General features: G+C 36.3%; 1 protein-coding gene across 1 annotated transcript in view; it reads right to left on the reverse strand.

The window, feature by feature from the left end:
* The window catches only part of CCDC141 (coiled-coil domain containing 141), a 180,331-nt gene that overhangs the window by 127,056 nt on the left and 26,232 nt on the right, over positions 1 to 27,043 (reverse strand). The window contains exons 3-4 of the mRNA XM_012785842.2: positions 8,101 to 8,292; positions 4,518 to 4,626 (exon numbers count right to left, since the gene is read on the reverse strand). Coding sequence (XP_012641296.2) covers positions 4,518 to 4,626; positions 8,101 to 8,292 — 301 coding nt within the window. The remainder of the gene's footprint in view (positions 1 to 4,517; positions 4,627 to 8,100; positions 8,293 to 27,043) is intronic.

A 27,043-nucleotide genomic window follows, 5' to 3' on the forward strand; every position in this document is an offset into this window, starting at 1 on the left:
TCCATCAACCATTAATCCCTCAAAGGACAAACCACACTGGACCAAATCTTTCTAGTAACTGTTCTCCCAGCACACTGTTCCTCTCATTCATAGCTCTCACGATGGCTATAACTTCACACTTATATGTAGGGTTATTTGAGCAACTTCTGTCTTTGACGGTAGGATCCAATATAATACAAGGATAGGGACCAGGACTTCAACCCAGTACCTTGCACGGTGGCTGGCACAGGGGAGGTGTTCAATAACTTTTACAGAATGCTGGAGTCAGAGAAAATGTATTGGAATCAGGGGAGGATGAGAAGAGCCATGGAGGCTAGAGATCAACAGTCTTCCAGAGCTGCAAGGAGAGAAGCAGGTGAGAAGACGTGGGATTGTGTGATGGAAACTAGAGCCAAGTTACCAAGCTGAGAAGTGGAAAGGTGGTGATGATGTGAAGTCAGTAAGGCAGGACAACGTTTGAGACATTCGTTGTTAGAAGAAAAGAAAATACGGGATAGTATCTCAAGAGGATAGCAGGGTTGAATATACTGCTTTTTTTATTTTGGGGTTGGGGAGAACTGTGAAGAACACCCAGTGAGCAAGGGCTTTACCAAGCGTTGTGCTACTAAAAATGGACCGGACCAGAGCTAAAACCCAAGTCTCGTGATTAGTATCTCAGAGTTCTTTCCAGGGCAGGCTGGCTCTCTACTTTCGCATTCTCATTCTCAGTAGTTAGTTACACAGCAATGAATTAGGATGAGGTAGTTGGGCCAGTTGTCCCTTTCAACTGACACCTTTTTATGAGAGCTGGAAGAGAGAACGAGATAAGTGAATAGACTATAAAGAGGTGTTTTGAGAGGAAAAGGAAGTAAGTTGAAGTAGTTTATACCACATGATCTAGATCTGTCCAGCAGAATATCAAACAGTAGCATCTTGTTTCTTTGCATCGATGGGAGTCGAAAATGCAAAGAAACAAATAACAAAAACAACCATGGACTTGAACCAGGACAGAAGGATAGGATAATTTAAATAGGATCAGAAAAGTTAAGGAGAACATCATAATTAGAGTAAAGTCCTTGAAAAAAAGAAATGGAAGCAAACATGAACAAGATAGGGGTGGGGAGGAGAGTGCAGAAGAAGACCTATCTATCTAGAACAAGTTCTTATGGGGTTGTGAAAGAAACAACTGGAGAAACGAGGTAATAGCAGCTTAGAGGGGCCCTTGTCCACCAGACAGAAGAGCAGTGATTTATACAGTCTTAAAGTAGTAATAAGTATGATTGATTCTCCTTTTATATATACACATAGAGAGTATGTTTTTCTTCCCTTGCATTGAAGAACTTACAATATTATGAACATTATTTCTGTGATGTAGCTTCTTAGGTCTTAAGTTCATCTGAAGAAGACCATTGGAAAACTGGAGGGTGAAATTGTGATTCTTTAGGGATCAGAGTACATTTTCTTCACCTAATGTTCCTGTAGCACCTTTATGGCTTACTTTTGTACCATTCTACCATGTCTTACGTTGGACTTACACACAAAGAACACTCAATAAACATACTTTGAGTTGGACACTATTCTAAGCTTCAGAGATCCAGGGTCTCACAATGTGGGGATAGAAATAAATAAGAAAATTAATTATTACTAGACAGTGGGTGGGGTGGTAAAACAGAGGTACCCACAGGAAAGACAGAAGGAAATCACCAACAAGGGTGTACATGCCCTACTAAACTGCAGGCTTCCCAAGGAGGAGAGCCATGTACTTGCCTAACATATAGCTTTGGTGCTGTCAATAGGCATGGGTTCAGAAAATGTTTGTGTCTTGCTGGATTGAGGGCAAGTAGGCTGGTAAGTAGCTTGGAAATCATGTTTGCTGGAAAGAACTTTAGGCATGTTTAAGCCAAAGGATAAAAAATAAGAGGATATGTTAGTCTTCAACTCTTCCAAAGATTTTCATGTAGAGGAAGTAAGCATTCCAGAGGGCAAAAACCTCAACCCATTCATCCTGGTCCTGACTTCTGCAGTGCTACAGAATTTAAGCTTCTTATATGCAATGTAGCCTTAGCATTGCTGAATAAGGAAAAAGCTCAGGTGAAGCTAATTGAAATATAGTGGCTATTGGGGGTAAGTTTGGTTATAGTTTTTCCAGCTTTTGTCAGCCTAACACACACCTTTTGTACTACTCAACTGATCATCATCTCAGAAACTTATTAGAACTTCTAGCTGCACTTATATTTTATTTCCTTAAATATAAAGATAATAGATATGAAGTCCTTAACTAAAAATCAGAGTTCAACTTTGAGTATACATTTCAAATCAGCTAATCTTAATCTTTTCGTATTGGATTAGTTGATTAATAAATTTCATCAACTCCCATTATTTTGGTTTCATGAAGACATTTTATGAACACCATTGGGCATTTGAATTGAGAGCCAAGTATCCTGACCAGAGGGTCCTAGGCAATCCCTCTTCTTCAAGTATCACATAGAGGGGCACAAAAATGTCATGATAAACATGCCATCAGGAAAGAAGAATATTTTGCCATCACAAATAAAACTATGTTTCCTGTCTTCAGCTAGCATTTTTATCCATCTCATCCAACTAACAGGAGGCCCAATGGACTCGCGAAAGCTATACCCCTGAAAAGCAAGACATTGGTTTTGCTATCAGCTGGATGCCAGAGATGTGCAGCCTAAGGCCTCCAGACAAAGTGGCATGCACCCCATGTAAACTGGTCCACTGTGTCACAGATACTAGTGACTTTGAAGGAGCCAATATCAGCAGCAACACCCACAAAACAGCATTAAGGCTACTTCCCCTGCCAGCACCATCCCCAAACATTTATGGAAAAGTCCCTACTTCCACAGTCTCCCAATCCCCCAGGAAAATGCTCTTATTGGATTGCCTCAGTCATGAACCTCTTCAACAAAAGCATGAGTCACTGTCAGGTTTCTGGATGTAAAACTGCTGTGTGATGACCGTGGTGGGTGGAAGCAGATTGAATTGAGACCACAGAACCCACCTGTTACCTGGACTCACTCCATTCGCCTTCCAGTCTCCTAGGAGGACTTTCATGTGATTCTGCTCATCCCCTTTGGAGACAGCTAGATCACTTCACTGCTGCAAAAAATGTGCAGCCGCTGCTTCAATGCAGAGTCTTTTGATGCTGTTTCTAATCCTTTTTTAGTGACAGGTCTTACAGACCAATGATCAGTTAAAATTACACGTATGTATTTGGTAGGATCTCCTAAAAATTTGCACAGGAAAGATTGAGTCCTTTAATCTTTGAGTTTTGAAAAAGTTGTGATAAGTAATTAGTTATAATGATCTATTATCTAGGGTCCTTTGAAGAGTGATATAAATAAAAAAATCTACTTGGGATTTTAAGAACACAGTCTGCCCTGTCCAGCATGACAGGCTTGCAGAGCTAGAAGTCAAATTAGAACTGTGATGAATTCAGAAAGTCATTCCACTCAGACCCAGTTCTATTTGGTAGAAAAATTAGAAAACACATTAGGAAGAAAAGAAGTGATTGTTCCTATCTATTTATCAAACTTACTCCTAAACCAAAAGATGACAGGTCACTGCTACTCTTCCACAAATGCCTTTCCTGCTCCAGTTCTGGCCCACCCCAAATTCTAGTGGAAAGGCCAGGCATACAAATTGTTGGTGAAACACTTCGGTAAGGCGCTCACCGGCCGCGAAACCCTGCCCACAGCCGCCACTCACAGTCCGCACGATAGTCTGTGCTGTGCATTGACGACGGATCCATTTTGTTCTTGTGTGATGAGGAAAGCTTTAAAGCACTGAAAGCTTGTTTTACTTTACAGGCAGCTTTACTTGTAAAGTAAATCAGAATAGGTAACATATACATATATGTTTTCATTACGTTATTTTTAAATGTTCACAATTTTATTTTAATAAATGAAAAATTAGAAAAGTCATATCACGGCTGTCGGCTAAAGTCACTGTGGGCATTCATCTGTGGCTATTGACTATAGTTGATGCTGGTACCGAAGTGGTTAACAATTACACAATCTTTATAGTTGTTCAGAGGGAGTTGAAAACCTTTTTTGTATAGTGTTTTATTAGATTTTTATCTTGGAAAATCTCACTATTTCTTTTTTATTTAAAGGATGACTTTCATTCATCGAGTATTAGAAGGAACATTCACTGAATTGAACCATTTATTCAACCAAGAAATATTTCTTGAGGCTCCATGACGTGCCGGGCACCTTGCTAGATGCTGAGGATAAAAGGATGAACAAGGTGGAAATGCGCTTTGTCCTCAGGAACTTAAAACTAGCAGACTAAATAACTGAATCTCCTGGGGGATGCTTCTTCTACCATCCCCGAATCATTTACAAATAGCTCTTTCTTTCAGAGGATGAGCAAAAAGAAAGCTTTATTTTACTCCTCTTGCAACAAGTTCAGGTATGCATGAATGTATTAAAATACACGTTGATATGTAAGCATTCTCATATTAACATCTTTAAAATACTATAAAAGTTTCCATGAGAAATAAACATATTTCTTGCCTTTAGTGTGATGTTCATGAAGCTGAAGAAGTGATTTTAAGGACTCAGCACTCTCAAATTCATGGGTATTCTGGAGAAAATCTTCAGCTTGATCTATTTTAATAGCAAACTACAAAGAAATACAAGGGAAAGATATTTGAAAAAAAATTAATGGGAAACCAACAAAAGGATGGCTAACAAGTAACCTATATAATTACAAATAATTTTAATGTAAGACCTCACTTAGAAAGTTGAAACATAGTTATTTTTCTCTATGATTGAACTTAGAGGTGAAATGTGCAAGTTCCGAATAATAAATAGTCTAATCTCAGTGTTTATACAAAGCAAAAAATATATGTTAATATTTTTGTACATAAAGTGGTCTCAAAAGATATATACCAAATGGTGACCTTAAGAAAAAGAAATGAGATTAAGGATGAGTGAGGGAAGGTAAACTTTTAGTTTTGAGATTATAATTTATAATTTTGTTTGCATTTTATCAATAATTTTATGAATTATTTATATAAATAAAAATGAGATCCAATAGAGCAAGAATGACAAATGGAAAAATTCTCTTTTGTTTCAAGGAAAATGCATAGTAATTTGACACCCGAAGTGGTGAGGAATATGACTGGTCTCTCTTTTTTATTTTCTCCGTGGACAAAATAGGAGGGAGAGAGAGATGCTCAGAATAATGTTAAAATTCTCAGGGAAATAATCTTAGAAACAAATTTTAGAAGAGGGTAAAATATATTTAGTTATGTTATCACAGTATGTCTATAGTGGTAGACAAATAGGTGGTTTGTTTTAGCACAGAGCCAATGGTAACTATTATAGTTTATAAGAGAATTTTTTATTTCAAAATATTATAGTGGTATAACTGTTTTTGGTTACATGGATCGCTTTTATAATGCTTGAGTCAGGACTATAAATGTGCCCATCACCCAAATAGTGTTCATTGTACCCGTTAGGTAGGTTTTTGCCCATCCCCTCTTCTCCCCTCACCCCTGCTTGATTTCTATTAAGTTTTACTTCCCTCTGTGCACATGTGTGCTCATCAGTTAGTTCCAATTTAATAATGAGTACATGTGTTGTTTGTTTTTTAATTATTTAGATACTTTACTTAGGATAATGGTCTACAGTTCCATCCAAATTTTTGCCAAAGGCATTAATTCATTCTTTCTTATGGCTGAGTAGTGCTCCTATAAGAGTATGTTACTCAATACGTTCTGCTTTAGATTAGGTTTAGAATAAACTAATTAAGGGAAAGTATTGATGTGAAAGACACAGCAGCCTACCATAGTGCTTGTCCTCTTTTTCAAGACTTCTCCAAACTATCAGCTTTGAATTTGGTAATTTTTAATGTTTTTATGAAACTATTGGATTAATACGATCTATTGTATTTTTATTATTACAACATCCATATAAAATCCAGTTGTAAATGGAAGGGAGTGGAGAGAGAGAGACTGATGAGCAGGTGGTCACGCTGTAGAAATGCAGATGCCTCTGCCAACCTTTTAGAACAGGCTGATGGACATCTGCCGTTGTCACTTAGGGGCAGTGCTCCTAAACTGCAGCACAGTGTTTGAGAGAATAACCTACCTGGCAGTTAAATCTGTGAGCCTGACATCATTCTGTAATGATAATCAACTATGCAATAAGAAGTCATTTTGCACTTCTAAGCAACTCCTGCATGCATATAGTTCGTTCATTAAGGGGATCATGTCCACTCATATTTACATCGCTAATTCACTCAATTTCTAATAACAGATTTTAAAGATATTCCTTAAAGAGAACCTCAAAAAGAGAAAACAAAAAATGACCACTCCTACGTAGGTGATTTGGCTTTTTCCTATAGAACATTACAAAGAGTTTTCAAGTCACTGTGTAACTTATATTTATATTTCAGCTTCTTATTTAAAATTAAAAATAAATAGACCAATAAGCAAACTATGCTTTATTCAGAAAAAGCTTCCCTAAAGTTCTGTTAACTTTTATCTTACTGATATTTTCTTTTCCCACCTCAAAGCTACACTTTTCTTCTTTCTGCTGCTTGTGTAGGGTAGAAATGGCAACAGGAGAGCACTTTTCGAAGACCCCAGAATTAATTTCATCCTCTTCTTTTTTATCACTAATGAAAATTGCTTTGGCATGTGAAAGGGGCACGAAGATTATGTAGGAACTTGTCTGCAGCTTAGTATGAAATGGTCCACAAAATTGGAAGCAGGATAATACAAAAAACAATTAGTCTTTTCGTTAGATCCAATAAAAGCTCACTGAAGTATAAAAAAGAGAGTGTTGGTCTGAATTATGGTTTTATGGTTTGACTAGTATTTCCTTTTACTTCATGCAGTGTCTGAAAGTAATTTGCTCATCATGGAAAAAATAAGCAAGCATTAACACTAAACCACAGTGAGAAACAAACATTGGGGCTAAAATGTTAGAAAAAAGATAATTTCCTGTGCTCAAAAGAGCCAAGTTTCAAGGGCAGTCGACACCTAACCCACACTTACTAAGACGGAATGAATGAAATGTATCTATAATTTGGCCTCTGTAGGTATATTTCAGCTGTTTTATTTCTGTTCAGGAAAAAAGATCGCATATAGAACCTTTCCCCACAATGGTCTCTAAAATGAACTGTGAGTTGGACTTTAGTGCTCAAATTGTAGAAAACAAACCTTGGAAGTTACAATAAAGTTTTTGCTTTTCCCTTTTGCTTTTAAAAGAGTTCATGATGCAAGAGATTGTCTACCTCAATTTTTATGTTCTATTACTAATCTTCTTTACTTCATTATTTTGGATTGAAGTCCCAAATTTTCAGTTTAAAAATGTCATATTTTTCAAAGCTAGTGCTTTATCATAATGAAGCAGTGCTCTCACATCAAAATGAACGTGCTCCCACTTGACAGAGAAGCTAAAAGTGAAATTTCCGATAACTGTCTTATACCAAATATAGCACCTCCTTTGGTGATGTTCTTTGAATCTTACATTTTGAAATTGGGAACCTCAAAAAAAATCACAGAATTCAAGAAAAATCACAGGGAGAAATTACTGTCTTAAGTCTAGGACTTTTTCCTTCCCTTAAATTTTAATGAGTTCAAACTATGGGAAATCAACTATATACCTTAAAAAAGTATCCCATAAAATGCTGTAAGTACAAGTCAAACATTCTATGGAATATTCTGTAATTGCTTTTTTTAAAAAAATAAGCAGTAGAAGAAATTTTATCCTCTAATTTTTAGCCAACAAGAACACTCTAGACCATTATTTCCTAGTAATCTTGTAATTAGGGTAACTGATTTAGTAACTATATGACTATCTTCTAAAGAGGGAAATAAATCATGACTTTTAAGTTAGAGTTCCCATTTTAACTTAATGTTTTACTTAATGTTCGTTATCTGTACTTTGTTTTTGTTTGAAGATCTACACTTAAAATATTAACAATTTTATTTTTTGACAATCAAAAATTAAATGCATCGCGTATGTCTTGATTATTCTGCCATTTTGTTGAACTGATTGCATTGCCTATTTGTGGAAATAAAACATTTCAGGAGTGCTATTCATTTGCTCTGATGTAGAGAAGGGAGTTTTTGAAAATACAAACCTCTAAGGCATTTTCAAAAAATTCAGAAGTCAACCTAAGGAGCTCCCTTCTTCTTTCAAGCATGGAGACCAGGGCGGCCCATGCTTCACCCAGAGTCTCAGCCATGGCGTCATACACCTGACTCTGATCCTGGTTCTCCTCAGCTGTCTTGTCTGCTTCCTGCAAGAGGTCCCATACACGATCTTCCAAAGCCTAAGTCCAAGAAAAAATAAAAGGCATAAAGCAGATGTTCAATGTAAGAACACAAGATCACATTTTAAATACTTGGATGTCTGAAGCTCTGTGTGCTCTAAGAAGGCCTAGAAGAGAATATGTAAAAGAAACTGTTACGCAGGCAGGCACATCAAGCAGGCAGGAGGGAGCAATAGAGATTGTGGTGAACCAGGGAGCATGGCCAGGCTAAAGGCACTCACTTTCAAACATTGTCCAAGCACCGTAGAGATTTACCAAAGACACATGTTCCCACAGGGTGTACAATATTATGTTGATCTCACATTTCCAAAACTAACAAGGTCACTCACTTCCGGAGAGTGACCATGAAAATAATTGTGAGAAATGAACCCACTAAAACTTACTGCTTGTCCTAAACAATTGTCATTAATTGTTAACATGTCTGTAAAACTTAATGTAAATATTAAGAATGCATTCTTAAAAGAGACTATTCATAAGGTAAAAATTAGAATATATGTAACCAACATTACGGAGTTTGGACAAAATATGGAAAGTAAAGGGGAACGTGTGCTTCCATAACTGTCTCATTCAGGGATAGGAAGAGGATTCAAGAGATTCCATTTAGTTCTTGAAGTTGGCACCAAAATGAAGGCATAATTTTTTTAAAACGTAGTATGCTAAAAATAGTATGCATAAATTCTAAAATATCAACAGAAAAAATAACTTAAAATGTGATAAAAACAAAATACAACAAAGCAAACAAGAAATAAGAGCAGATTTATCAGGAAACACACATGTACACAAAACAAAATGTATAATTAGATATCAATTAACACACAAAAAAAATTGGATAAGTTAACAAAAGAAAGCAGGACTAGCAACATTAATATCAGACAAATTATAATAGAAATCAATACAAAAATCATTAAGGCTAACAAATGGCATATTATATTGATAAATAGTACAATCCACAGTATTGGTAAGGGACTCATGAACCTTTATGTCTGTGACATTGAAATATTTCAAATAGATATAACCAGTCAGACCACAATACAATAAAAGTAGAAATAAATAACAAAAAGCCCAGATCATAAAACAAATCACTAAGGAAATTCAAAAAAACACTTTGAAGAATAATTCTTAGATCAAGTAGAGACTACAAACCACTTAAACATTCAAGTCTAAATTATAGAAAAATGCCAATAAAATAAAACAAACATTAAAGGATAAATTGATTCGTTACAAAAATCAGAAATTAGCAAATTAGAGAAAAATACCAAAACTAATTTTTTAAAAATAATTGGTTCATAGAAAAGCCAATGAAATATAAAAATATCTGACAGATATCAATTAAAATGGGAGAGTAGATAGCTCCCAGGGCCCATCCCTCTATAGAAATATCAGAAAAGCAAGCAAAAACTGTCTTAATCAACTTTTTCAGAATTCTGGGAAGTAGTCAATGGTTTACAGTACCCAAGCAAAGGTGAAGCGAGAAAAAAAACAACTTAAAAATGATAGAAAAGCTTTGAGGTATTTTTACTTGCCCTTGCCCACCCTGCCCTGAGTTCAGCAGAGACTATTAGAGTGTATAAGAGCAGTAAGATTCAATTATATGTTGTCTACAAGAAGTTCACTTTAAATGTAAAGGCGGAGGTAGATTTTAAAAGTAAATAAATTGGGATAACTACAAGAGGTGGTTGCTATGTTAATCAGCTTGATTGATATGACATGCAATAATTACTTCACAGTGTATACATATATCAATATATCACACTGTATACCTTAAATAGATACAATTTTTATTTGTCAGTCATGCCTCAATAAAGATGGAGGGGAAAAATGTAAATGGATGGAGAAAGATAAACTACGCTAACACTAATTAGAAGAAAGTTGGAGCATCTGCATTCATTCTAGACAGGGCATATTTTAGAACAAAGAATGTTATTGGGGATTAAGAGGGGTGTTGCATAATGATAATGGGGTCAATCTCCAAGAACACATACCAATCCTAAATATGTATGAGCCTAATGGCAAAGAATCAAAAATACATGAGTGAAAACTGATAGAACTACAAGGAGAAATAGATAAATTTGCTATAACAGTTGGAAACTTTAACATCTCTCTATCAGTAATCAATATATCCAGCAGGCAGAAAATTATTAAAAATATAGATGAATTGAACAAAACCATTAGTCAACTGGATCTAATTAACATTTATAGAATGATTTCTCTAACAACAGCAGAATACACATTCTTCTCAAGCTCCCATGGAACATTCACCAAAATAGATCATATCTTGAGCCATAGAGTATACCTTAACAAATTTAAAAGAATAGAAAGCATACAAAGTATGCTCTCAGACCACAATGGAATTAAACTAAAAGTCAATAACAGAAAGGCAGCTGCAAAATACAAAACCATTTGGAGATTAAAAAACATACTTTTAAATAACACATGGGTCAAAGAAGTCTCCAGGGAAATGAAAAATATTTTGAAGTAAATGAAAATGAAAATGCAACTTATCAAAATTTATAGGATGCTGCAATACAGTGCTTAAAGGAAAATTGAATACATATATATGAAAAGAAAAAAGATCTAAAATTGATAGTCTGAGTTTTCACCTTGGGAAACTAGAAAAAGAAAGCAAATTAAATCTCAAGCAAGAAGAAGAAAAGAAATAATAAGAATTAGAGGAGAAATCAATGAAATAAAAACAATAGAGAAAATCAATGAAACCAAAAGCTAGTTCTAAGAAAAGATCAATAAAACCAATAAACCTCTAACTATGGTAATCTAGAAAATAAGAGAAAAGAAATAAATTGCTAATATTGGAAATGAGAGAGTGGTCATAACTACTGATCCTATGGACATTAAAATGATAAAAAGAAATTTATAAATGACTCTATGCCCACTAATTTGATAAATTAGATGAAATGGCCAAATTCCTTGAAAGATACAATCTACCAAAACACACAAGGAAAAACAGACAATGTGAACAGGCTTGTATCTATTAAAGAAATTAAATCAACAATTAATAACCTAAACTAGAAAGTACCAGGTTTAAATGGTTTCACTGGTGAATTCTATCAAATATTTAAAGAAGAAATGATACTAAAGCTAATGAGCAAATTCAGCAAAGTTACAGGGAATAAGATCAACATACAAAAATCAGTTGTGTTTCCATTCACCAGAAAATAACAATCTGAAAAGAAAATTAAGAGAACAATTCCTTGGAATACACTTAATCAAGGAGGTGAAAGATCTCTATAAGGAGAACTACAAAACACGGACAAAAGAAATTGTAGATGACACAAGCAAATAGAAAAACATCTCATGCTCATGGATTGGAAGAACCAATATTTTAAAAACCTCAAAGAACTAAAAGTAGAACTACCATTTGGTCCAGCAATCCCATTACTGGGTATTTACACAAAGGAACGAAAAACATTCTATTAAAAAAGACATACGTACTCTAATGTTTATAGCAGCACAATTCACAATTGCAAAGATGTGGAAATAACCCAAGTGCCCATCAATACATGAGTAGATTAACAAAATGTGGTATATGTATAGCTTGGAGTACTACTCAGCCATAAAAAATGATGAACTACCTATTGTATTATCCTAAATGGAGCTGGAGCCCATTCTGCTAAGTGAAAGTATCACAAGAATGGAAAAACAAACACCACATGTATTCACCATTAAATTGGTACTAATTGGTCATCACTAATATGCACATATGAGAAGGAATATTCATAGCGTGCAAGGCAGGTGGGAAGGGGGAGAAGGAGATGGGTAAATTCACACCTAACAGATGCAGTGTGCACTGTCTGGGGTATGGGCACACTTGTTGGGCAGTGCAAAGGCAATTTATGTAACCAAAGCATTTATATCACCCCATAATACTCTGAAATAAATAAAATAAAATAAAACACTTGTCAGTGCCATACATTTTCAAAATAAATAAATAAATGTCCATACTGCCCAAAATAATCTACAGATTCAATACAAATCTTATCAAAATACCAGCATCATTTTTCACAGAATTAGAAAAAACAATTATAAAGAACTAAAAAAGAGAACAACTATCCAATGCAATCCTAAGCAAAAAGAACAAATCTGGAGGCACCTCATTACCGGACTTCAAATTATACTGCAAGGCGACAGTCACCAAAACACCATTGTACTAGTATAAAAGTGGGCACATAGACCAATGGAACACAATAAAGAACCCAGAAATAAAGCCAAATACCTACAACCAACTGATTTTCAGCAAATCAGGCAAAAGCATACACTGGGGAAAGGATACCCTATTCAATAAATGGTACTGGAAAAACTGGATACCTTCATGCAGAAGAATGAAACTGGATCTCTCTCTCACCATACACAAAAATTAACTCAAGATGGATTAAAGACTTAAATGTAATAAACCATAAAAATATTAGAAGAAAACCTAGGAAAATCTATCCTTGACATTGGCCTAGGTAAAGAAGTTATGACTAAGACCCCAAATGCAAATATAACAAAAACAAAAATAAATGGGACTTAACTAAACTAAAAAGCTTCTGCACAGCAAAAGAGATAATTGACAGTAAATAGACAACCTAAGAAATGGGAGAAAATATTTGTAAACTATACATCTGGCAAAGCCCTAATATCCAGAATCTATAAGGAATTCAAACAAATCAGCAAGAACAAAACAACCTCATTAAAAAGTGGACAAAATACATGAACAGACATTTTGAATGGAAGAGAAACAAATAGCCAGCAAATATATGAAAAAATGCTCAACATCACTAATTATTAGAGAAATGCAAATTAAAACCACAATGAGATACTACCTTACCCTGCAGAATGGCCATTATTAAAAAGTCAAAAATCAATAGATGCTGGTGCAAATGTGGTGAAAAAGGAATGCTATACTTGTTGGTGGGAATGTAAACTACTATAGCCTCTATGGAGATTTTGCAAAGAACTAAAAGTAGACCTACCATTCACTCCAGAAATCCTACTACCAGGGATCTATCCAGAGGAAAAGAAGTCTTTTTAATAAAAAAAGACACCTGAATTTGTACATACACTTCACAATTGGAAAGATAAGGAACCAAGCTAAGTGCCCACCAATGAATAAGTGGATAAAGAAAAAGTGGTGTAGATATACCATGGAATACCACTCAGCCATCAAAAAGAATGAAGTAATGTTGTTGGCAGCAATTTGAATAGAACTGGTGGCCATTATACTAAGTGAAATAACCCAGAAATAAAAAACCAAACACTGCATGTTCTCATTTATAAGTGGGAGCTAAGCAATGGGTATGCATGGTCATACAGAGTGACTTAATGGATATTGGAGACTCAGAGGGGAGGTTGTGAGGGGAGGTGCAGGATGAAAAATTACCTATTGGGTACAATGTACAATATTCAGGTGATGAGTATATTAACTGCCTAGATTTCACTATGCCATTCAACTATGTAACAAAAAAAACACTTGTATCCCCTAAATCTATTTAAATAAAGAAATACATAAGGAGAAGAAAAATAGAGTTCTAAATTCTAAGATTACTCGCTCATATGACAAAGAATGTAGTAAGAACTGAAACAAGGAGAATTTGGTAATCGCACAGCAGTGATGCAGGGGAGAATAAGAAATAATGGAATGAATTGATTCTGGAGAAAAGCTGGTACACATTTAACCTCCCAGTGATATTTCTCAGATTTGACACAAAGGTGATAAGGTAAATCTGAAGATTGGCTATTACTGTATCTAATAGGGGTTGTCTTTGGAAGTATTTTTTACACAGAGTCCTGTTGGCCTTGTTAAACACATATAAAAGAATTCCTCTTAATACTGTTCTTTTCCCAGTGAAATGGCACTTTATAAAGCAGTGATGTAGAGGTTTTATAGACAAGCAGCTTGAAGAACTACAATTCTGGCTTACACTATTTCCTGGGGACTCTCCCATGACCTCTAGTGTGAACCGCAAAATGTTCTATTCATTGCAGATCCAAGGCCAGAACATTCTTGCAGAACCCCTCTGGATTTAATTTGGTACAAGTTACACTTGGGATTTTTTCCAAGAAAGCCAATAGACATTCTGCTTTGGGAATCTGCAGAAAATTGTTCGCTCCAAATTCTCTCAGAATTTTAGATCATTCCTGAGGTGCTGGGATCAGAGTCCAATGCTGCCCAGGGCCTATCAAGCACCATGCAAAAACCGGAGAAAACAAGGACACAGAGTGAACTAGGCAGGATTCATACACAGGGGTATTTCTCAGCCAGTCCAAAATCTCAGGGAAATAACCAGTTAAAAGTGTTTCCTGTGAGTTTTTGGAAATAGAGCATGATCTGAACCCAAAGCCAGAATCCACCAGCCAGGTGTTTAATGTTTGGCACTTAGGTTTCTGTGACACCGCTTCCTCGGCCTTGGTAAAGGAGTTGGGAAGGCCATGTGATTCTTCTAGCGGTCCCCAGCTTTTTACATGTGTCCATGTGCCACGTCATCTTATGAACCTGGCCTTCCCTTTTGAATCTGGTGATCAGTCGTAGGCTGCCAGCCACTCAGGAAATACTACTTTATTTTAACATGCATTGCTGAGCTTCCATGGATATGCTCTTTTTCTTTTCTCTTCCCTTCAAGAGGCAGGGAGTGCCAGTTAGGCAGGCTGAAACATACATGCTAATTAGGTACTAACGGACAGGGCTGGAGGGCATAATACCCCCTGCACACCAATGACAACGATTTCAAGTTTGTGAAGGAGACACAGAGACCTAAGTTTGGTCTTATTTCTATTTCTAGCTCCAGCACCTATCACTGGTTCTCAGACACATTGGGCATTTTTAATTGTCACAATATGTGTACGTGTGTGTTGGCATTGATGAAGGATTGTCTCACCAAATAGCATCCCTACTGAGAAACACAGAATGCCCTGCATATATCAGAGGCTCAAAAAATGGTGGTGGTAGAATGTATAGGAACAATCTAAGAGGTTTCTTTCACTTTCTTTTGACAATCATCATTTCTCTTTCTTTCACGAGCTGTTAAAGCTAGAGGAGACATTACAGGCCAGTTGTTTCAATGGGACATCAATTTTAGGACACCTCTAACAAAACTGCCACACAGCACTGATTCTAGAGCAGTGGAATTCCCTTACTTTGGGAACAGCTTCTTCCACGACTATTAGAAGTTTATTACAAATGGACCGAATCTGCCTCCTCATTCCCCAGACTGCCACCATTCCTGACTTTCCATTTATTAAAAACCCCCTGATGACATCCTCCAGGTCTTCTATCTCTCTCACTTCTTACTTAGACTTGAAGAGTTCTTTTAGAAATCTCACAGGATTTGTGTACTATAGAAATTTAAACCAGGCAAACTCGAGGGTGTAATTTTGTACACTTGAAGCGAGCCTGGTGCTCCTGCCTTCACCCCAGCTCCTCATGTTGCCCCTCTCTGTCGCCATTGGCTGGAGATGGAGGTGGAGATGCCGTCTACGGGGAGGGAAGCAGAGGAGCAGCTCTTCATGGTCGAAAAGCATCAAAAACCATAGTGTCTGAAAACACACTTAAAAGGAGGAGAATCTCATTTTGGCACACCTTTACCAATCAATTCTGTAATAACACTGCAATATAAATGAGAATATTTGTATAGTGCTTTACAGTTTAAAAATTTATATGTCATCCCTACGGTACTTATAATATTCTTGATTACTAGGGATCTGTAGAAGGTATTTCACTTGAATGGAGCGTCCTTTACCTTCTTTTAAAGCTAAAACCAAACTGTCACTTGTTCCAACACAATGATACTCTCAATGACTCTTACCGTTCTGGGAAGATAAGACCTAATGGAGCCTGCAGTTAGTTATTCACGAGCATATTCGCTCAGCCATCCTCTCACTTGTTCGGCAAGCACTTTTCAAGCACCTCTTAAGTAGTACAGAGAGTGGTAACAGATACAAAAGATTGAGAGAGGACCTAGTTATTGTTGTATTGTTTTCCTTTCCTCCATGCTCCCGCTTTTTCTTAATACCCATCCACTTCTCAACTCTTTCTTGATTAGTTTCTGTCACCACCTTCCTACTGAAATATTCTTGTGTAGGTCCATATGACCTCACATCGTTCAATGCCAACAATCTTCATTTCATCACCTCTTTGTGATTAATACTGTGTGTGCTCCATTAAAATACTTTTTTTTCCTCCACTGGCTATTGTGTATTCTGATTTCTCCTTTTGTGATTCTGCCCTCTTTTACAAAGTTACTTTTTCTGTCTATTTTTAAACATCTAGGTGTTCCAGGACGCTGGAGTCTTTGCTCTTTTCCTCTCAGACAACGGGTAGGTATCAGAGATGGGGCTGGAAGGCCTCTATCAAAATCATCTGGGCAACTTCCTCAAATTACATTCAACTTCCTCCAGAAACGTTGATGTTGTCCTGATGGCAGAAGGCAAGCGACCCCAAAGTTTGGATGTATTATCACAATAAGCCACTGGTGTTGAGTGGATTGCGTCTCTATACATTTCAAGATGGGGTGGAGGAGAAAGTACGACAAACAGATGCTACTCAACCCCCTCTTTCAAAGTGAATATGTTAGCTCATAACTACAGCCTCTGTGTACCTAGTTCATTTCTCCTGATTTTTGAATTCTACTAAAAATCTCCACCCAAATAGTCAACAACTAGCTCAAACTCAAAACATCAAAAATGGATCATGCTGTCTTCACCCAGTCTGCAACTCACCTGGGGTTGCCAGAAACAGAACACAGAAGACCACCTTCACCCTTCTCCCCAACATCACCTTCAGCTCCAATATCTAACCTCCTACATGCTATTCAAACCCTCTCCTTTTTATATTTCTATCCTTGTACCTCAGTTTGGTCTCTTAACATTTCTCACCAGAATTCCTACAACAGCCTTTCAACTTGTCCTTCTGCCTCTAAGCTCTCCCTCACCCAATCCATTCTCTGGCCTGATGTCACGCAGATCTTTCTAAATCACAAATATGTCATTCAGCAACTCATAAATCTTTCCATGCTTCTAATTGATTTTAAGATAAAATTCAAAGTCCAAGCAAAGTAAATAAGATACTCAATGTTTAATTTTCTTTCTAGTCTTACCTCTTGCCTTACTTTTCTGTAGCCTTTGGAAACTCTTGTGGTTCCCTAACTTTCCTATGGACTATCATCTGTGTCTCAGCCTAGAATACTCTTCCTGCTGGCCTCCCACTCTTCCCTCTCCCTCAAGTGACTCGCCTATGTCTGAACAACTCTTCATCATCTCTCAAAACACCATTCAGGAGTTGTGTCTTTCAGCAAGCCTTCTCTGACCTTCCTCTTCCACTCCTCCACAGGTCAGGAGGATTTGCCCCTTTAAAGTGTCTTCCCCCATTATAGAAATTATTATAGTGCATGCATTTTCTACTTTTCTGATTATAAAATTAATGTCATTTCTTATTTAAAATGGAAAAATGTCAAAGGAATTATAAAACATAAAAATTACCCATAATCCCACTGCATAGAGATACCTGCCATTAACATTCATGTGGTTTCACACACACACACACACACACACACACACGCACACACACGCACACACACATGCACACACACACAGAGACACACGCCCATACACAATTAGAATCATATGGTGTAGATCAGTGATCAGCAAACTCTTGCCTATGGTCCAAATCTGACATGATATCTGTTGTCATATGGCCTGTGAGCTAAGAATAACTTTTACATGTTTAAGTGTCAAAAACAAAATTTTAAAAATACTTCTTTATGACATATGAAAATTATATGAAATTCAAATTTCAGTATCCATAAATAAGGTTTTATTGGCACATAACCATGTCCATCTGTTTATGTATTGTCTACAGCTGTTTTCACACTACAACAGCAGAGTTTCAATAGTTGCAACTCAGAAAGTAATATAATCCTAAAATATTTACCTGAAATATTTTAAAATTTAGGCAAAATAGTCTAAAAATATTTACCATCTGACTCTTTAACAGAAAAAGTTTACTGACTTCTGGTATAGACAGCTGTACCTTGTTATTCTGCTTCTCATCATATTGTAAGTACTTTCCTTTTTAGCATTTTGTAGCAATATTATCTTTAGCGGCTATCAAATATTCCATCACATGGATGCTATAATTTATTTAATTATTCCCCTTTTGTTAAATTTTAAATCCAGTTTGTTTCCATTTTAAACTATTGTAATATTGGGCTGAGTAAATTCTAATATTCATTTCATTTGACTTCTTGATCCTTTCATAAAAATCTTTGTAGAACTCTTTCATTTCCACGAAGTAAATTCCTACAATTAGAATGGTTGGATCAAGTGTTTTCCACATTTTCAAGGCTCTTGATGCAATTGCTAAGTCGCTAATTGCTAAGTTCTTCAGAAAGTTTGTAGCAATTGACTAGCACTATCCCAATATATTGTCTGTTTACTTACTGACTTCCCCACTAACCCTTGAGTATAGAGAGATTTTTTTATTCCCAGTGTGCAGCATAGTGTGGGGCTCATAGAAGTACACAGTACATGTATGAGGAATGAATAGTCAGGCCTAGGTCATTGCTCATTTATCCAGGTCTATTCCCAGCACTGTAGAACAGTTTTTCTCAATCTCAGGAATAGAAAGAACATGCTGTGGAATCCCTGTTCGGGAAATCACCAAAAGAGTCAAACTCTGCCATTCTTTTGGCATCGGTAAAATGAAAACACAGTGTAAGCATTGAAATTGGGCAGCTTATATTCAGATATTTTAAGATAATCATCAAAAATTTAAAATTATTTTAGATACTTGTGAATCTCTGAGACCATATTTGTGGACTCCCAGGGATCTGAGAAGCATAGTTTGAGAAACAATGCGATAGAGAAAACAAGGAAATGAGTGAAGTCTGCTGAGTGAGGTGATGCCTGCGCCAATGTGCAGCTGCAGTGTCAGCAGGCAGCACTGGACATGCTCTGTGCTGAGGAGCTGTGCTATCAATATATTCCGACCAACAGGAAACCACTCTGCCTTTGCAGTCTTGTGCTTGCACCCTTTGTGTACGGTAAGAAGAGGGAACCAGCTTGAGGTGGGAAAAAAGCATATGATTTAACTGAAAAGATGAAAGAAAGAGGTATTAAAAGATGGAGGGATGTTCTAGATGCTGAATCATCTGGAAAACAGAAAATTTCAGGGAACACAGGCAGAAATGGTGGGATTAAAAGAGCCAGGAAGACACAGGTCATTCCAAAGTTTGATGTAAGAAGGTTGAAACCAGAAAGGACAGTATAGGGCTGGGCACGGTGACTCATGCCTGTGATCCCAGCACTTTCAGAGGCCTAGGATGGAAGATAGCTTAAGGCCAAGAGTTTGATACCATCCTGAGTAACATAGCAGAATCTCATCTCTACAAAATATCAGGAAAAGAAAAAGAAAAGAAAAGAAAAGAAAAGAAAAGAAAAGAAAAGAAAAGAAAAGAAACGAAACGAAACGAAACGAAACGAAAAGAAAAGAAAAGAAAAGAAAAGAAAAGAAAAGAAAAGAAAAGAAAAGAAAAGAAAAGAAAAGAAAAGAAAGCAGGGACAGTATATTGAATGAGTTAACATCACAAACACATCAAAATGATATGCCTCACAAATGCACAGAGTAGGACTTGATATTCTTCTTGTGGAATCACAATAGATATGAAGTAGATGCTGCCAGAAAACATAGATAACCAAACAAAGATAATTTGACTCAGATAATTTGACTCAGATAATTACTCAGATAATTTGACTGATGTATTCTGTCATTGTGGAAAATGGGATAAAGATCTATTTTGCTCAGTGCTTGTTTGTGGATGGAATTACTCTGATATTTTCACCTGTCTATTTTAATATTTTTTGATGAAATTAAAATTTTTTCTTCTTACAAAGAGGACACAGAGTTTGCTCATGAAGAAACTTTTGAGGTAATATCTTGTCTTTCATGTGTAAAGATGATATTTTCTAATCAGTGAAAATTCATACACATTGAGTTCTTTCTCCGGTGGTGGTGGAAATGAATTCGCCTTGAGTGGCCACATTATAAAATAAATCTGCTTTTTGATGCATGGTGTGCAGTATAGTATAGTGATTAAGAACAAGACTCTGGGGTCCACATTCTGGCTTCATTACTTAGTAGCTCTGCACATTTTACGAGTTACTTTTTCTCACTAAGCCACAGCTTGTTATAAAATAGGAACAATAATAAATACCTACCTTATAAGATTTTGCGATGATTATATGAAGTAACCCGTGGAAGCTCTTAGGAAAGAACCTGATATATAGTAAGCATTTGATAAAGTAAGCTATTATTTTAATTGTGTTTATCTTTATGTGTACCTTATTACTACTATTATTATTGTGTATATATAAAACCACTGATGGAGAACATGTTGAGGTCCCAGTAGGACACCACACCCATAAAGGGAAACAAAAATCTATATCTGATTTGAAGCATCTAGATGAAATGTCAATTACTACCAGCTGCAATAACAATTTCAGAAATGATGAAAGTTAAAAGCATAAGATATTTTAATCTGAGTCCAAATAACAATGACCTATTTTCAAGAAACATTTATGTTAGAATATATTTTTTTAATTATTTTTTTTCAAAAAAACTCTAACTCACTCATTTCATCCATAAACTTTGCACTAATTCTCTCTGGTGAAGTAATTATTTTTTAAGTCTTAGTGTTTTGGGCTTCATGGTTCACCCAACTGCATTACCAAATTTGGTAATTAGTTTGTGAAATCCATGTTTAAGTAAGACTGAAATGTTGCATTCTGGGATTTGTAGTTCCCCTGGGCTGAAGACTGTACTAATGACTAGGAAGGTATTGACATATTCTTTCTTATGCATCCCTGGGGCATCCCTCACTAAAACTAAGTGAACACATGTGAAAGCAAACATGTGCTGCCATTGTTGCAATTACATTGCCAACACTGATACAAAATGTATTATAAATCAATGTTTATAGTCATCTGCTATTTCTTATAATGATAATAACTGTGCTAATAAATTTGCTTCAAAGCCCATTATACAATGCATAAAAATGATCAACTGTTAAGAATAATAGTCATTTGCTCATAGGTGAATTAAGTGTGGAAATTGTTATAGAGCTGTTATCTGTAGATATAACAGTTTTTGAATCAATAAATAGTTTACTATCAATTTGATTCTAATTCTACTGCCAAACATTTCTGTTACTAATTATTACATTTCAGAGTCAGGATGAAGATGTAATCTGAAATTTCTATTCTACAGATGAGATCTGGGTATAGATTTTCTGAAGTTATACATCTTTTCCTCTTTATCAGACAATCTAAAATACATCCTAAGTAAAGAAGAACATAGACAACTAAATTCTTAAAAGTCACAAAATGGTTTTTTTTGGCTTCTTGAGAGTTTTTAAATTATCAAACTTAAAATTTAGAAAAGATTTTAGGAATGCTCTATTCAAACCTAGTAGGAACGAATTTCTTTAAATATTTTCAACTGCACATAGTTAATTGACAGTCATTTCTCTCAAATTTGACTATCCGTAATACAGAAAAGTATTAATGTTTTAATCAAGTAAATGGATCTAAACTATTCCATAAAAAATTATTCATAGATTTTCTTATATTTATGAACATGATTTGAGGAATTATTTTTTAAAACCTAAGAGGGTTTGAAAATTATTAAACAGTATAACAGACTGACATCATTTAAATGATTCAAGAACACATGATAGAGAATATATATTTTATAGGAGGAAAAAACAGAGTAAGGTAATTCAAAGATGGGAAGCATTTAGAGATTGCCTATATGTGTGATTTATCCATGGAAAAAGTAACATTGCAATGAGCAAACCTTTTGCATTATAAAGAACTTTTGTTATCAGATCAGAGGTGACAAATAATACAAGGCATGTGGAATGTAGGCTTCACCACCCCTCTCCAGGCTTCAATACTGTGTGTATTTCTTAATAAAAGCTACCTCCCTCGGATGCTTTGTACCTTTCTACCTTCCAGATGAGACAGCACCTCATTTCCCTCTTCTCTGTCATCCCAGTGAAGAAACACCTCCATCAGCCACAAAGAAGCCACACTAGCTATTGGCCCAGGGATCAACTACCCAGCATCACCACTCCTGCAGCCTTCCTCTCCCCATCGCTAAGGCCACCTGTAGGGGCTCTTTACCTGAAATGATGGCCCATGACCTCCTTCTCCATCTCCCCTCAATCAATGACCTGGCTGGAATTCTCCCCCAAATCCCCCCGAACAAATGCCGGCTGTTGATTTGAGTTTCATTGGCAGATAATATTGTTTGAAATATTACTCAATAGTAATTCATATTTGCATCTTACAAGCATGGGGGTGGAGAGGAAGAAATGAAATTGAGCAAACGATGGGAATGTTCATTTGTTTAATGTTAACAGCTTCTGATTACTTCATAAGTAGTAATCAGATGGAAGTAGATGTAAAACAACCCTACCCCTCACCCTGTGAGAAAAAAAGTCTGAGTTTTCATATGAAAGTGTTCAAATAGCAGTTCAACAACCAACCACTCTGCAAGCTATCGCAGGGAATGTCTGCCTCCATCCAAGAGATTAACTGGATGCCTTCTAAGGTCCCATCTAACTCCAAGGTTCAGTGATACAATGATTCATTAATCTATTCAACATTGATTGGGTAACTACCATTTACAAGGTACAAGGAGTAGCTGGAATCTAGAAAATTTGTATGCGAAATGTTCAACTTTTTGTCTACCACATTATATGCCAAGGTTTAAACTTAGAGCTGGGATTAGCAAGATGCTTATAATATCTACCCACCATTCTGAAATGACGGAAATACAAGAATAAAACCATTGTTTATACTGTTGAAGAAATGCAACTTTTCTTCACTTGATAGGGCATAATTTGTTTTTGTCATTGAGAAATGTGATTTTTCTTTCTTTCTTAAGCATGTAAACATTAATGGGAAAATTAAGCTGCTACGGTGGGCTTGTTTATTTTTTTTCTTTTCTTTTCACCAACAGTGTAGCCTTTTTCTTGTCTGTCAATAGAACCCTTCTTGCATGTGGGAAAGTCATGACACATGACTTTAGGAAGGGCCAACCTGCCCCCCAACCCACTGACTGGGAAAGGCAGTGACATCAGGCTAGGCCAAAAGAGCTGCCCATTCCTGTTGCAGATGAGTTGACTGGCTCGAGGATGAAAACATGATTATTCAGGGATGAAAACGATCAAAGCCTGGAAAATCAGATTGTATATAATCTTTTCCTCTAAGGATATCTGGAAAGATTGTATTCACCAGAGTTATTACTAAATGTGTACGCAGTGGGCCTGATGTAACTAATTGGCCATCCTATCAGCCACATGTAGAGAGCTTGTTTAAGTGCTGGACACACAGAGCCTTAACCACATTGCTAGTATTCCTGGGTCCAGCTCACTTATATGCCCGATGCTCCTGCTTATGCAAATAAACACATTCAGAGATCTAACCCACATTGTTCATGGTTTCTCCAAACTGAACTTACTTAATAAATACATGAAACAAATCAAAATCTTAAAATCACTGCTGTTTTTAAGGGTTAGCAAAAGAACTGCGTGTGATAAACTTCATTATAGAGCTGCTTTAAGATGCATGCTACCCTGGAATACAGTTTTTGAACAGAATGAACTGTCGATCCTGAAGATCAGCTGTTCTCCAACATCTACTTACTGCCTGCACATTAAGCACCTCGAAATGTCTAAACAAGACTTTTATTGGAAGTAGTTGAGGGTCAGACATAAAAGACTTAAATTTTTTTTTAATATCTAATAAAAATCTTGGTTTTGACATTTATAATGAAATTTCCACTAATGATTTATTCAGTAAATACCACCTCTTCTTTTACCAAGTAAGAAAATAAAATGTTTCAAAACACTTTTGAAATAAACATCATAATATGACTGTCAAATTTAGCTTCAAATGATTTTTTCCTATCTCCATTATTTAATATATGTCTGGATTAACTACCATTATTACCCCTACCTGTCATCACTTAGATTATCTGTCACAATCACACAGTGATGAGAATTGATTCAGAAGGAGTACCAGAGAATATATTTTCCTAGTTTAGCCCATAAAATCTCAGCATGACAGTATTTACAAGGTGACTGATGTCATCTTCTATATTCTGTTATCTTCTTTAGAGCAGATAGTCTGTCAAAATGTCTCAGCCACAATTTAAAAATTAAAATTAACAGAATTGCTGACATGTCTGAATAAATAGCTGGGCTTTAGGCTATCTGTATCATTTATTTTAAGAAATTGGTATTTCTAGAGTGTTTTGGCCAAACAAGAATACACAACCATACCGCTAGCCACACTAGGCTTTGCTAATGTTAGGATTAAGCCGTGCTCATTTGTTTATCAAATATTTGAGACCATACCATGCACCTGACTTTGCAAGACTTTCCAAGGACATGGAGATAGAGAGAGGCATTCGACACGGTGGTTGGGGCTATGCTGATATGATAAATGTGTACCCGCAGCATTTGGTGGTTGTCCCGGGCACTGACCAGTTCTGAGCCCTTTGCAAAGACCTCTGCAGCTGGTCTTTCCTATCCTCCCTCTACAGCTCCATGTGCCCAGACCTTAGGCAGTGAACTGGCTGCACCAGTGCCACCTAGGGGAGATTTTGGAAAATGCAGATTTCCAGGTCCCACTTCAGAGGATACTGACTCAATAATAGGTTTGGAGTAAAAACTGGGAATCTCTGTTTCTTTTAAAACTCCTCACTTGATTCTAATATAATACACAACAATGTCTTGGAAGTATCTATTCACATATTTCTTCTTCTGGGGCTGGAAAACAGGGCACCAACGTTTGGGTGAAATATTAGGGCATTGAAAAGCCCTCAAGTTCCCCAAATATCTCTATCCACGACTTATCGGGGTACCTGAAAATTTTCACCTTTGCAGTTGTTCTTTTAATTTTAGGCATTTTGTCTATATAGTTCTGATAACAGAGCACAAATGAGGTCATTCCCCTGCCTAACACTTGTCAATGATTATTCATCAGCCATGGGATTAAGAGGAAACCCCCTTTCTGTGGCAAACCAGGCCCTCCATGTTCCAGCCACTGCCTACTTGCCTGTCCTATCTTTCTCATGCCCCCCCCATTCTCCTTCTAGGGCATGGTTAACCTACAAAACCACCTAGTGCTCTCCTAGTGCTCCACACTGGGTCAGTCCTGGGGCTTTGATATGTGCTTTTCCTGTCAATTGAGCTATCATCTCACCTTTTATATACCTGGCAAGTAATCTTTTATGAAGACTATCTGGATTCCCTCCTATGCCCTTCTTTTCCCTATAATTGTGTTTTTATATGGGTTTCTGGTGAAGCCCCTACAAACTTATTGGACTTACTTGTTTAAATGACTATTCTCTAATGTTTGAAACCTACTTTTATTTTTTTTAATTTAAATTTTTTTAATTTTTTTATTTCAGCATATTACGGGGGTACAAATGTTTAGATTACATATATTGCCTTTGCCCCACCTGAGTCAGAGTTTCAAGTGTGTCCATCTCCCAGATGGGGTGCACAGCACCCATTAGGTGTGAATACACCCATCCCCTCCTCCCCACTCCCACCTGCCCGACATTAATGAATGTTACTACTATATGTGTACATAAGTGTTGATCAATTAATACCTGTTTGATGGTGAGTACATGTGGTGCTTGTTTTTCCATTCTTGGGATACTTCACTTAGAAAAGTGGGCTCCAGCTCTATCCAGGATAATACAAGAGGTGCTAGACCATTGTTTTCTGTGGCTGAGTAGAACTCCATGGTATACATATGCCACATTTTATTAATCCACTCATGTATTGATGGGCATTTGGGTTGTTTCCACATCTTTGCAATTGTGAATTGTGCAGCTATAAACATTCTAGTGCAGATTTCTTTTTTATAGAATGTCTTTTGTTCCTTTGGGTAGATGCCCAGTAATGGGATTGCTGGATCAAATGATAGTTCTATTTTTAGCTCTTTGAGGTATCTCCATATTACTTTCTACAGAGGTTGTACTAGTTTGCAGTCCCACAAGCAGTGTATGAGTGTTCCTATCTCTCTGCATCCATGCCAACATTTATTGTTTTGGGACTTTTGATAAAAGCTATTCTCACTGAAGTTAAGTGATATCTCATTGTGATTTTGATTTGCATTTCCCTGATGATTAGAGATATTGAGCATTTTTTCATATGTTTGTTGGCCATTAGTCTATCTTCTTTTGAAAAGTTTCTGTTCATGTCCTTTGCCCACATTTTAATGGAGTCATTTGATTCTTTTTTTCTTGCTGATTTTCCTGAGTTCTATATAAATTCTAGTTATTAGCCTTTTATTGGATGTGTAGCATGCAAATATTTTCTCCCATTCTGTAGGCTGTCCATTTGCTCTCATGATAGTTTCCTTGGCTGTGCAGAAGCTTTTAATTTGATCAGGTCCCATTTATTTATTTTTGTTATTGCTATGATTGCCTTTGGGGTCTTCTTCATAAATTCTTTCCCTAGGCCAATGTCTATAAGAGGGTCAGCAGAATCAACATTGTTAAAATGTTTATACCACCCAAAGTGATCTATAGATTCAATGCAATTCCTATTAAAATACCAACATAATTTTTTTGCAGATCTAGAAAACATAATTCTATGCTTCGTATGGAACCAGTGAAACTTACTTTTAAATAATTTTCCTCCCCATTAAAAATGTATACACATATATACATATTTAGGGG

Source organism: Microcebus murinus, chromosome 8, assembly GCF_040939455.1.
Source record: "Microcebus murinus isolate Inina chromosome 8, M.murinus_Inina_mat1.0, whole genome shotgun sequence".
Lineage (NCBI taxonomy): Eukaryota > Metazoa > Chordata > Mammalia > Primates > Cheirogaleidae > Microcebus > Microcebus murinus.